General features: G+C 40.0%; 2 protein-coding genes across 8 annotated transcripts in view; both read left to right on the top strand.

The window, feature by feature from the left end:
* UTRN (utrophin) overlaps positions 1-12242 on the top strand; it is a 510470-nt gene that overhangs the window by 265468 nt on the left and 232760 nt on the right. For all 7 annotated transcript variants that reach the window (XM_044247155.1, XM_044247163.1, XM_044247172.1 and 4 more), the window contains one exon: positions 9341-9530. In XM_044247155.1, the coding sequence (XP_044103090.1) occupies positions 9341-9530 (190 nt within the window). The remainder of the gene's footprint in view (positions 1-9340; positions 9531-12242) is intronic.
* LOC122905873 (divergent paired-related homeobox-like) lies at positions 5067-6560 on the top strand. Its single transcript, XM_044247194.1, has one exon. It carries the CDS (start codon positions 5138-5140, stop codon positions 5693-5695), a length of 558 nt encoding a protein of 185 aa, XP_044103129.1. The 5' UTR covers positions 5067-5137; the 3' UTR covers positions 5696-6560.

The following is a 12242-nucleotide window of genomic DNA, read 5'->3' as shown; positions in this document are numbered from 1 at the left end:
CTCTTAATCTTCCAGCCTTATTCAGTATATGCGTCATTGGCAGCCAAATTGGGGGGGGGGTCGGTAAAGGGTTATTATACTTGCTCATGGAATAATGTCATCGCAGCATAATGTGTGAAGTTTAATATCAGCTTTCAAAGGAAATGTTTTGTATGAATTGCAATTGGCCTGAGTAATTTGGCCATTCACAGCTACAGGGCCTCGTTCTCTTATCTCCGATGCCAAAATCCAATAGCTCTGATAACAGAAAACTTTGAATTGACATGAGGCTGTTTATTATAGTCTTTATTTATCCTGCTTAGTATAAATAGCCTTGTTCCTAGCTGTAGAAATGTTAATATGTTTGCTGCCTCAGTCCCTACTATGTGTAATATGTCATACAGATACATTCATAAGAATAACTTTTTATTGTGCAGAAAATTCTTAATTCTGAAACACAACTAGCTCCCAGCATGTTGGATTCTGCAAACAAAAGGCCCATCTCTAACATTTTTAACTAACTGATGTACATTGACCCCTGCTCTTTTCATCTGCGCAACGTTTTCCCCCTTGTATCTCTTAATGCCAGGTAACACATTTTTTAACGTAAACTGAGATGTATTGAAAGTTGAAAAGTGTTTGTAGTAACTTTTGAAGTGTGAATGCCTGATTTGGGTCTGAAGTGTTGGTTAGCCCCGGAGTGCCTATGTATATGTATATGTATATGTATATGTATATGTTAGTGTACATGTATGTACAACCTAGTTAACTATGTTGAGATATTGTAAAGGAAATAAGACAATGTAATTTTGTGCTATCAGGAATATCTTATACATTATTAATCACTATATGGTGGGAAGATGGACAGTTCTCTGCAGTGAGTCTGCTCTCTTTATGATGCAGGGATATTCTGTGAGTGAGGTTGGACGTGGGGCTGAGGCAGGTTTGAATAGGATCACAGGTAACATCAGAATCCTGGTAGATGGGGCACAGAGCTTCCTGGGGGAACTTGAATTTTGCTGGGCAGTGATGACTGCCTGTTTGTGGTTTATAATAATAAATGTGTAGCAATGCTCATTGACTCAGAGGCAAGTAGAAAGAATGCAGATGGAAGATCCGAGGCAGGGGAGAGGAAGGGGTTGTAAAGGAGTGGACCCAGATATGGCTCCTAGTCCATGATCGGGTCTCAGACATCCCTTCCGCTGGGCACTGCAGTCCCTCACTGTGGCTTGGCAGGTGGACCTTGAGTTGACTTACAGACACTACTTAACTTTAAAGGTAGTGAGCAACTGTTAGAATCATCACGCAGTGACCATGGGCCTGGAGGTCAGTATATGAACGTCATGGATAAATATCTGGTGCTTTGAAAGAGTAGAATTTTGCCTGGAAGGTGGGAGGACAATGGCCGGAAAACAGCAGTGAAAAACAAGGAAGAGGACCTTTATTCCAATGACGACCTGCGGCATATAGGATCTGTGAGGAAAAAGAAAAAAGTATCCTTGGAAGTTTTCAAGGGGAACTGATGGTCCTAAGGAAACCAATTTCACTTAAGATAAGGTGAAGGAGTTGATCTGTGGTCTGCTGATCATAGAACAGAGTTCTGGACATAACAGAAAAAGGTTTGGGGGGTGAAGTGGAGCAGATTGGGGACGGCGTGGAGTTGTATTAGCTACAGCCCTATATCCGTTGGCCCCGAAACACTGGATATTTGGTAGTGATAGCTAAAAGGGAAATAGGATGTGGTAATGTACATTCTGTCATGGAAATAGCTCTGTGGTCTTACATATTTGCTTACTGACAGCGGCAGTTCTAGGGAGAGCTGCTCCTTTGGGTTATATAAGGTCGGGACAGGCGTCATGGAGTGGGTATGGGGCCGGTGGGGGCTTCTTTCTTGAGCTACCCAATTGGTGTGGCAATGGCAGCCTGGAACAGTCTCCTTAAATCCCCTGGAGTGAATATTTAAGTGCTTGTTCACGATGATCCAATCTCTGGGTCCCCCAAAGGACCACAGATTGTGCAGTGTATTTGCAGGTACTAATTCTTCATCAAATCAACTGCATTTCCCCAAAGTGTGATTTGATACAATTTTTGGCTGAATGTTATTTTATTTGCCAACAAAATTACCTTGTGAAAACATCCATTGAAAAGCTTAAAGAATTATTTCATTGTAAGTTTTCTACATGCCACTCAAACTTCTGATGCCAGTGTTCTCCTCTCAAAAGAGACAAGTATATTTAAATCTCATGTAACTGTAAAGATCACCTTTTAAGTGTACCAAAATTTAGCAACACATATCTGTGGGCTTCTGAAGGTATTCTTTTCCATTAAAATAGAAAAAAAAAAAAGAGTTGTGCCTTGGTGGCTCAGTTGGTTAAGCATCTGCCTTCAGCTTAGATCATGATCTCAGGGTCCTGGGATCGAGTCCCACATTGGGCTCCCTGCTCATCAGAGAGTCTACTACTCCCTTTCCACCTCTTGTGTTCTCTCACACTCTGTCTCTTTTTCTCTCTTTCTCAAATAAATAAATAAAATCTTAAAAAAAAATACCTGGTTGCATTTACTCTGTTGACCAATTATAATAAGCACATGTGCACTGGATTAATAATTTATCTTGTTGCTTAAAATATCAAGTATTATATAACATCTTTAAAATACCATTAAAAAAGTCACGTAGGTGGGTGGCCATGTTTTGTTGTGCTACAAGATAACTATAAGCTATTTTGTAGTATATCAGCTGCTTTTACAGCAGAAATCTTTTTTTTTTTTTTTTAAAGATTTTATTTATTTATTTGACAGAGAGAGATCACAAGTAGGCAGAGAGGCAGGCAGAGAGAGAGAGAGGAGGAAGCAGGCTCCCTGCAGAGCAGAGAGCCCGATGCGGGACTCGATCCCAGGACCCTGAGATCATGACCTGAGCCGAAGGCAGCGGCTTAACCCACTGAGCCACCCAGGCGCCCTACAGCAGAAATCTCTTAAAAAGCTGAGAGTTTATGTTTAAAAAATCCCAGTTCCCTTTAAGATAAACTATTATAAATCTGTCACCCATGGATTCCTCAAATCTTTCATAAGAAGTTATTTACATTTTCAGTGTGCACCCATTTCTTGTCCCAAAGAATTCTATAGTCTGTTACTTTTGTTTCTTAAAGAAAAATTCTTGTTCCTGCTAAAGATACCCTTCTAAACTTCAAATATTGTTATCTTTTTGGCTTTCTGCCTATCCTTATTCTTTATGATTTATAGGTTAAAAAGATTTAATTTTTTTTTTTTTTTTAATTTATTTGAGAGAGAGAGACAGTGAGAGAGAGAATGAGCGAGGAGAAGGTCAGAGAGCGAAGCAGACTCCCCATGGAGCGGGGAGCCTGATGTGGGACTCGATCCCGGGACTCCAGGATCACGGGACTCCAGGATCACGCCCTGAGCCGGAGGCAGTTGTTTAACCAACTGCGCCACCCAGGCGTCCCGGTTAAAAAGATTTAAAAGAAATCTCTGCCTTTGTCTAGTAGCCACAGTTCCCTAAACTTGATATCCCTCCCCCGCCTCCCGTAACAGCGCTCCTACCCCTGTATTCTCCTATGATGTTTCGCAGAACGTCCTCTGGCTTTTCTGATCTTGAGATGTAGCAACCTGAACTGCCGGATATAAAGTCTTCCCTGAGAATTGTAGACAAATGGGAGTTCAGTGCCAGATGTGATCTTGGGAACTGGCACATGAGTATTCTAAGCCTTCTTGCTGCCTGCCCTGCCCTCATCTCTCCCCATCAGTAACATCTTATTGACATGCAGTGATTCTTTTTTTTTTTTTAAACATTTTATGTATTTATTTATTTATTTGACAGATAGATCACAAGTGGGCAGAGAGGCCAGACAGGGAGAGAGGGGGAAGCAGACTCCCTGCTGAGCAGAGAGCCCGATGAGGGGCTCAATCCCAGGACCCTGAGATCGTGACCTGAGCTGAAGTCAGAGGTTTAACCCACTGAGCCACCCAGGTGCCCCAACGTGCAGTGATTCTTGATGACAGTGAGGGAGTCTTGATTTGAAGTGAGGGATAGAGGTGGGAGTGGAGAGTGGAGCAGGTTTTGTAATCTTGGTGATGGATTATGTGGTTTTTAAAGGACCCCTGGAGACTCTGAAATGGATCCTTTACTCCTCTAGTCCAAGCAACTTAGTTTAAGGATGGAAAAAAAAAAAAAAAAAGGGAGATTTGAAGTGATTTATCCCAAGCCATAGAACCAGTAAACGGCAGAGGTGGTAGAATTAGGTCATTTTCTTCTGAGAGCCACGTGCACATGGCTTAAAGGTAATTTATTAGCCTGTGTGGTAAAGTGTGCATACTCACTCCTGAACCTCTCATTTTGCAATTATTTTTGGCCTGATGGTTGTATAATAAATCATGGGACATTCCTTGAAAATGGATAAAAGAGTCTTGTAGTGTCCAGTATACCATACTCTAGCAATGGATCTAGTTTTAAGAGGACTAGCATGTGTGGTATGTTACCTTTGAACTATATTCTATTTGAAATTCTGTATGAAATTATAGTTGAAAAATCAGACTATAAATGAATGTACATGATGATTATAAGGTTTTAAAATGTATATTATAATAATATGAAGACAGTTTGGACTGGTGTAAATACAGTTTACTTTCTATATTCATTATTTTTAATAATTGATTACATTCATGATTAAAAAAAAATCTGACACCCAGATATATGTGAACTTGAAAAAATTCTCCAGGACCTTTATTACTAAACTGCACATTTGCATAATGTAGGCAAAATTAATTTCCCAATATTTCACTCAATTCATGTAGAAGATTAGGGAAAATATCATTTGTTGAGTATTTACAATATCTTGAAACATTTATGTATGTATACCTCACTTTGTTCTTAAAATACTGCAGGAAGGATTTTTTTTTAATTAGTTTATTCAGTACATACTTGAGTTCCTACTGTGTGTAGGCCCTGGGGGTACCAGGTGCACTGATGATTCAGGAACTTCAAACAGACAACCAGATAGTCCCTTTTGCTCATGATTGGAGATGGGCTGCAGTGGCAGATTGTCTTCCAAAGGTCGGGAGACTATCTTGGTTCATCTGAGTGGGCTTGATTGTTCCATGCCTCTTTAAAAGTGAAGGCAGAAGGAGGACACAAGACTAGAGCATGGGGACACAGCTACATCTCGGGATGTCCGGCACAGGGGACCTTCCTAAAGGAAAGCACCAGAAGCATTCACAAAGGAAACGGACCATGTTCACTGAGAAACAACTGGCCAATTTGGAATCCTTGTTCAGCAAGAACCCATACCCCGCTCCCAGCCTTCAGAAAGAAATGGCCTCGAAACTGGAGATCCATCCCACCGTACTGCAGGTGTGGTTCAAGAACCACAGAGCAAAACTCAAGAAAGCCAAACAGCAATTAGCTGGAGCAGAAGTCAAGACCCGCTCTTCCAAGGGACCCATGGATGCCCCTCCAGGATCCCCCCATGGTGCCCACCAAGCCTCCCTGGTTTATACAGATCACCCAACACCTTCCTTCCAACTCAGCATATGCTCCAGTCTGAAGGTTCTCCCAGACCATTCTGTTGGCCACAAAATAGTCCACTTTGGCTGCTGCCGAGACCCTAACATCTACTCCCTTTGTCCCATTATGGAATCTCAAATTCTTCCCACAAGCTTCACTGCTTATTCTCTTGGTTTTTCATCTCCACAAAGAACTTAATGAGCAAAGCCAGATGCAAAAGGTCACATACTGTAATGATTCACGAAGATTCCCATAAGAGAGATTCAAGATCCATGCAACCTGGATGCATTCCAGAAACACGCTCCGTGAAACAAAAGAAAGACACACAAGTGCCTGTTGGGTAGAACTGAGTGGAGAGAGGCACTCAACAAACTTACAGTGACAGGAATGTTTTGTGTTGTAATTAGGATGACAGGAACCTGCACTAAATTCACCCAAAGACACAGAATGGCAATACTGTATTACATACACCACAAAAAGCAATCAGGGGCAGGATGAAGGTGCCAGCCATGGCGGTAATCATTTTGCAATCTATAAATGTATCAAATCAATGCACTGTACACCTTATACTTGTATCTCAGTCAAGCTGGAGACAATGTTTAAGTTCTATCTCAATAAACATATACAATGAGACTATTAAAAAAAAAAAAAAAAGTGAAGGCAGAAGGAGTCAGGAGCCAAGGAATATGGGTGACCTCCAGCCAGAAGCTGGAAATGACAAGGAGAAAGAACTCTCTAGAGCCTCCAGAAAAGAACACAGCCCTGCTGACAACTTGATTTCAGTCCAGTGAGCCCTGTTTCAGAAACGAACTGACAGAACTGTGAGATGATAAACTCAGGTTGCTCTAAGCCACGAGGTGGTGATTTGTGACAGTAGCATGGCCAGTGAATAGGGTAAGGGACATCATGCCATGTGTGGGCAGAGGTGCCATAGAAGGTGTCTGCACCAAGTTCTGGAAGGAAGGTGAAAATTAATTAGGTCGGAAGGGGAAGGTTTGTGGGAATGGGGAGAGGGGAGGATGGATATTTAAGGTAAAAGAAGTAAAAAGTAGGAAAAAAATAAAACAAGATGAAATCAGAGATGGAGACAAACCATAAGAGACTCTTAATCTTAGGAAACAAACTGAGGGTTGCTAGAGGGCTGGGAGGTGGAGGAACAGGGTAACTGGGTAATGGACGTTAAGGAGGGCATGGGATGTAATGAGCACTGGGTATCATATGAGACTGATGAGTCACTGACCTCTACCTCTGAAACTAATAATTCCTTGTAAGTTAATTAATTGAATTTAAATTAAAAAATAAAAATTAAAGAAAAAAATAAAGCTCTGGAGTGAGGATAAATAATTGCTTCATTTTTATAAGTAAATAACCCCATAGGATTCTCAGACATTACATCCTTTTGCTTCTAGTCTGGGCATTCTTAAGGTTTAATAGAGCTAATCTATAATGATCTGCTTTTACTTCAGCTGTTTGCCACATAACCTATTTTATACATATGAATAGTCTTAAAAATAAATGGTACAGATTGTATAAAATTAAAGTGTTTGACTATACCAGATTTCATAGTCATTAATTTTAAGTGAGTGTTAAGAATTTACTATTAAGGGGCGCTTGGGTGGCTCAGTGGGTTAAAGCCTCTGCCTTCGGCTCAGGTCATGATCCCAGGGTTTTGGGATCAAGCCCCACGTCGGGCTCTCTGCTCCGCAGGGAACCTGCTTTCTCCCCTCTCTCTCTCTGCCTGCCTCTCTGCCTACTTGTGATTTCTCTCTGTCAAATAAATAAAATCTTAAAAAAAAAAGAGTTGCCTATTAATTGTTGATTAATTGCATGTGTATACTCATTTAATTTTTTGCTTTTAGTTACCTTTTTGGTACAGCCTTTTTGTTTATTCTTAATACTCTTTTTTTTCAGTTGATGTTTTAAAACTTGAAAACACCGGGGCACCTGGGTGGCTCAGTGGGTTAAGCCTCTGCCTTCGGCTCAGGTTATGATCTCAGGGTCCTGGGATCGAGCCCCGCATCGGGCTCTCAGTTCCGCAGGGAGCCTGCTTCCACCCCCCCTCTCTCTCTGCCTGCCTCTCTGCCTATTTGTGATCTCTCTCTCTATGTGTCAAATAAATAAATAAAATCTTTAAAAAAAAATGCCCTTCTGACCACCTCCACTTACCAAAATCCTACAGATCCTTAGAGTTAAGGTCTACCTTCTTTAGAACATCCCAGCACAATTAGATTTCCTTTCTCTGAGTTCATAAAAGGTCATTACTCCACTGAGCCACCCAGATGCCCCAAAAGGGCATTTTTATGTGTACATGAAGTTTTTGCATGGGTTCAGCCTTAAGACTATCCCAGAGAAAAAGGAACATATCATGATGACCTGAACAGAGTATTGGACAGAACTAGGGGATAGGCTAGAAAAGTGAACTAGTGATAGATTATGGAGGACATTGAGATTCAGGAAAAGCAATCTCTGTGTAGATTTCCCTCTTTTGGACACTTCATATAAATATGAATGGATTCATACAATATGTGGCCTTTTGTGTCTTGTTTCTCTCAGCATGTTTTCAAGGTTCATACATGTTATGACATTTATTAGTACTTTATTCCTTTTTATGGTTGAGTAATTTGTGTATGGGTATACTATATTTTATCTATCCATTTCTTTATCAGTGGACATTTGGGTTGATTGTATTATTTGGCTATAATAAATAATGATGCTATCTGAAAACTTATATACAAGTTTTTGTGTAGATACATGTTTTCAATTCCCTTGGGTTTAAACATCCTAGGGTGAATTGTTAGTCTCCATTTTTAATTTTTGTTGTTACTGTTGTTGTTTTGAGAGAAAGAGAGAGAGTGACACAGGGAGGGATAGAGGGGAAGAGAAAGAATCTTAACTAGGCTCCATGCCCAGCGCAGAGCCCTATGTGGGACTCAATATCATGACCTGAGCCGAAACCAAGTCAGGTGCCTAACTGACTGAGTCACCCAGGTGAAGCTTTGAGGTCTATAAAGTTTTAAAATTTGAAATTTACATGTATGTGTATCTCTTAAATCATACAACTCCATATTTCTTTGTATTAATTTTGATGTAGAGTTAATGAAGGTTTTATAAAAGCTTGATTGTCCATTGTTTTTCAGATATAGTATTAAATCAGCTTAAAGAACCAATTTGTATTGATCTGAGTTGTTTTATTTTATTTTTTTTTAAAGATTTTTATATTTATTTGACAGAGAGAGATTACAAGTAGGCAGAGAGGCAGGCAGAGAGTGAGGAGGAAGCAGGCTCCCTGCTGAGCAGAGAGCCCAATGTGGGACTCGATCCCAGGACCCTGAGATCATGACCTGAGCCGAAGGCAGCGGCTTAACCCACTGAGCCACCCAGGCGCCGATCTGAGTTGTTTTAAAATATGTAAAGTAATCCCTTTACATTATTTTCATTTTATCTTAAGTATTTCTTCTGATTTTACTGCTTCCTAGAATTCATTTAGTCATTCATTGCATGAATATTTAGTGATATTTCCTCTGAGTGTGAGGCACTATATGAAGATACTGAAATAAAACATTGGGGGATAACTTAATATACAGTTAGGTGTTGCAAAAATGGAGTCAGAATTATTTTATGATTTGGATGTGATTTTGTTAATATTTATATGTCTCTTCTCACTATTCACATTATTCCTCCTGTGAAGGATTATTCAAGACACATACTCAGATCAATGTCCCAGTTACATTAGGTCCTTAAATTGATAAAGGCTCCATGGAGGCTGTCTGTTTGTTGGTGTGCGTGATGTGGACTGTCCCATGGGAAGTAATAGAGACGTGCCTGTCATGTTGTTCCTTGCAGCATTGCTGACAGACAGAGTGCCTTGGAAGCGGAGTTGAGGACAGTGCAGGCCTCTCGCCGGGATCTGGAGAACTTCCTAAAGTGGATACAAGAAGCAGAAACCACAGTTAACGTGCTTGCGGACGCCTCTCAGCGGGAGAATGCTCTTCAGGACACTGTGCTGGCGAGGGAGCTCACACAGCAGCTGCAGGCAAGTGCGCGGGACCCTGCACCCAGCATTTTTAGTGGTGCTCTTCTGATGCAGTGACATGCAAACTGATTACCGTTCAAGGGTGAGGTTGTTACTTCATTCGGTTATGAGATCCATACTCCCCTGTGAAACATTGGTTTCTGGAAATAAGATTTCTAAAATATTTTACTTAGTAAGAGTGGAAAAACACCTTGTTTTATGGAAATAATAATTGTTTATTTAGACTTACAGGCTCATAGCTGTTCTGTTTTTGTCATTTTAAGCCCCGTGACACAGCCTTATTGAATCCTAAATTATAAGGGCATTTTTTATTATAACATACTTATATTATAAAGTATGTTATAACATACTTAGTATAAGCTTAGTATAATATGTTATACCATATGTTATATATATGTTATACCATATTATAGCATACTTAGTATAAAAGCTGCAAAAGCTCTGTGGCTTAATTTACAACTAAGAACGTTGGGCTTGGAGGTATTACTTTTATGTCTTTAGCTTGATAGCTGTGATTGTACATGCAGTCTGAGATTCAGAGTTTTCTGCTCTGCGAAATGTGCTAACACAAAACCTTTCCTCTACAAAAGTGTATGAGGAAACGCACGTAGCATGACTGTCCTCTTGCCCTGCCCCCAAGGACAACTGCTTTAGTGCCCTTGAAGTTACTGTCTTTGTGCAGAATGACCTTGTCTTGCCAGTCACAGACCTTATCCTTTAGAACTTGGTTTTAAAACTGATTTTAATGGCACAGTTCCCTTGCCTACCACAGTTTCATGTCTACTTACTTCTATCTGCCTTGTCATTCACACATCATTTTGACTGTTATTATTTCTGAAATGCCTTTGAGCTCATGACCCAATGTCATGTCTTTTCCTGTCCCAGCGAATCACATGACTCCTCAAGGGCAGAAATTACGTTACTCCGCACTGTTGCCTATGCGATGCTGTGTGTGCACATTCTGGGTAGATACTGACTGTTGCCCATGGACCCTAATTTTGCCATTATGAAATTCAGTGTGATGACCTTTTTGTGTCCTTTCTCGGAATTCTCTTCTCTTGAAATTCAGAGTGTTCACAAGTATGTAGATCTGGATAGAGGGTGTAGTAGCTTTCTTAGAACTACTCCTATTCTTACGAATTATTTTTAAGTTTAAAACTGTTTTCACATAAAAAGTACCAAAAAAATTTTTTTAAAGGACCTTTTGAGAATAGACTTATCTGTAACGTGTTCTCATGTATCTGGGCTATTTGGGGTATTGTATGGTGGAGTCCTCGAGATTAATTCAGTGAAAATCTGTGTTTACTTACATCACTTCTTACTTCTTATTCATTGCATAATATATTTGTGACTTGGTAATGAGGGTGACCCAGCAGGTATGGAGGTTAAATATGTGCTTTTGTCTCATCATCTAGAATCTCGGGAGGGCACTGTCCATGTTATCTGAAGAAATATTTAGCTATCATCTCATTTTCAGGGGGTTAGAGAGGGCTCTAAATGTGGGCCAATGCTAGAATGGATTATTTTTTATGATTTAAACAACTGGAAGCCTGACCTATAAATGCTCACAGATGCTTAATTTTACATAATGGTGTTAAACTCAGAAGATACCCAGGCTGTGCATTTGAGGAGGCAACAGTTTTTAGACAATGAGCAAAGGAGGTGTGGAATGAACCTGATGTGAGCATCAGCAAAATGCAGACTTGTTTGAGGGTTTAATAATGTCTTCTGGCACATTTTATCTTGGGATATATCTTTACCATAGCCAAAATTCTTCGCAATATTTCGTGAGTAGCAAAACTATAGAAATAAATGTAAATGAAGATGTTTAAAATCTTTCTAAATAAAAATAACTAGCACAAGATTCCTTGTCTTATGGCAACCAGCACCACAAAGAAAGGTTACTGACTAAAATAATAAAGCACGTTATGACATGCATGGTAAATGCCTCTCAAAAATAGTTGCTGAAATTTAATGTTGTGGCTCATAAGAAGTATTAAAGAAGGCATTTATTAAGAGCCTATTTCAGTTTGTTTGTCTAAAGATAAACACATGCGTTTGCTTTTATTTAGGATATTTCCCGTTATGGTAATTTGCATGATTTTTCACTGCCTTGCTCCTTTTAAAAAAGGATCTTAATTTTTAAACGTTCTCCTCATTTTATTAAGAAAAAATCCTATGGCTTAATGTTTGGCACCTTATATGCAGATGCAGTTAGAGCCATGTTAGTACCTTTTGCTGCGTATTTCTGAGACAAGAGAATTTAAGTTATCCCATGACTTTTTGTATTAATGACGACTCTATTTGTGTGAATGAACAGATAGTTACAATGAATGGCATGTCTGGGAATGGAAAGATGTCTGTCGAAGAAAATGAATGTACAAATAAGAGTGTCTGAAATTAGAAAGTAAATCTTCTGGTGACGTGGTGGTGGGCGTGCGGGGGGGGCAGTTTGTGGGTGCACCAAAAAACATGGAATGAGGACCTCAGCCTGCATGTGCTCTGTGTACAAGGGGCGTCTGTGGAACTGCTCATGTGACACACTCACTGGTGGCACTTGCTTTCTTTGTATCTTATGACAGCTGGAGGCAGAGCCCTAGGAACATTTCATGAAGAGGAAGAAGTCTAGTCTGTATTCAGTTTAAGGTGACTATGAGTAAGTTTTTGCTAAAGGGTAGTTTGGAAGCACCGTGGAAGATGAAGATTAATTTC

Source organism: Neovison vison, chromosome 1 (genome assembly GCF_020171115.1).
Source record: "Neovison vison isolate M4711 chromosome 1, ASM_NN_V1, whole genome shotgun sequence".
NCBI lineage: Eukaryota > Metazoa > Chordata > Mammalia > Carnivora > Mustelidae > Neogale > Neogale vison.
This window is presented reverse-complemented; position numbering and strand designations above follow the sequence as displayed.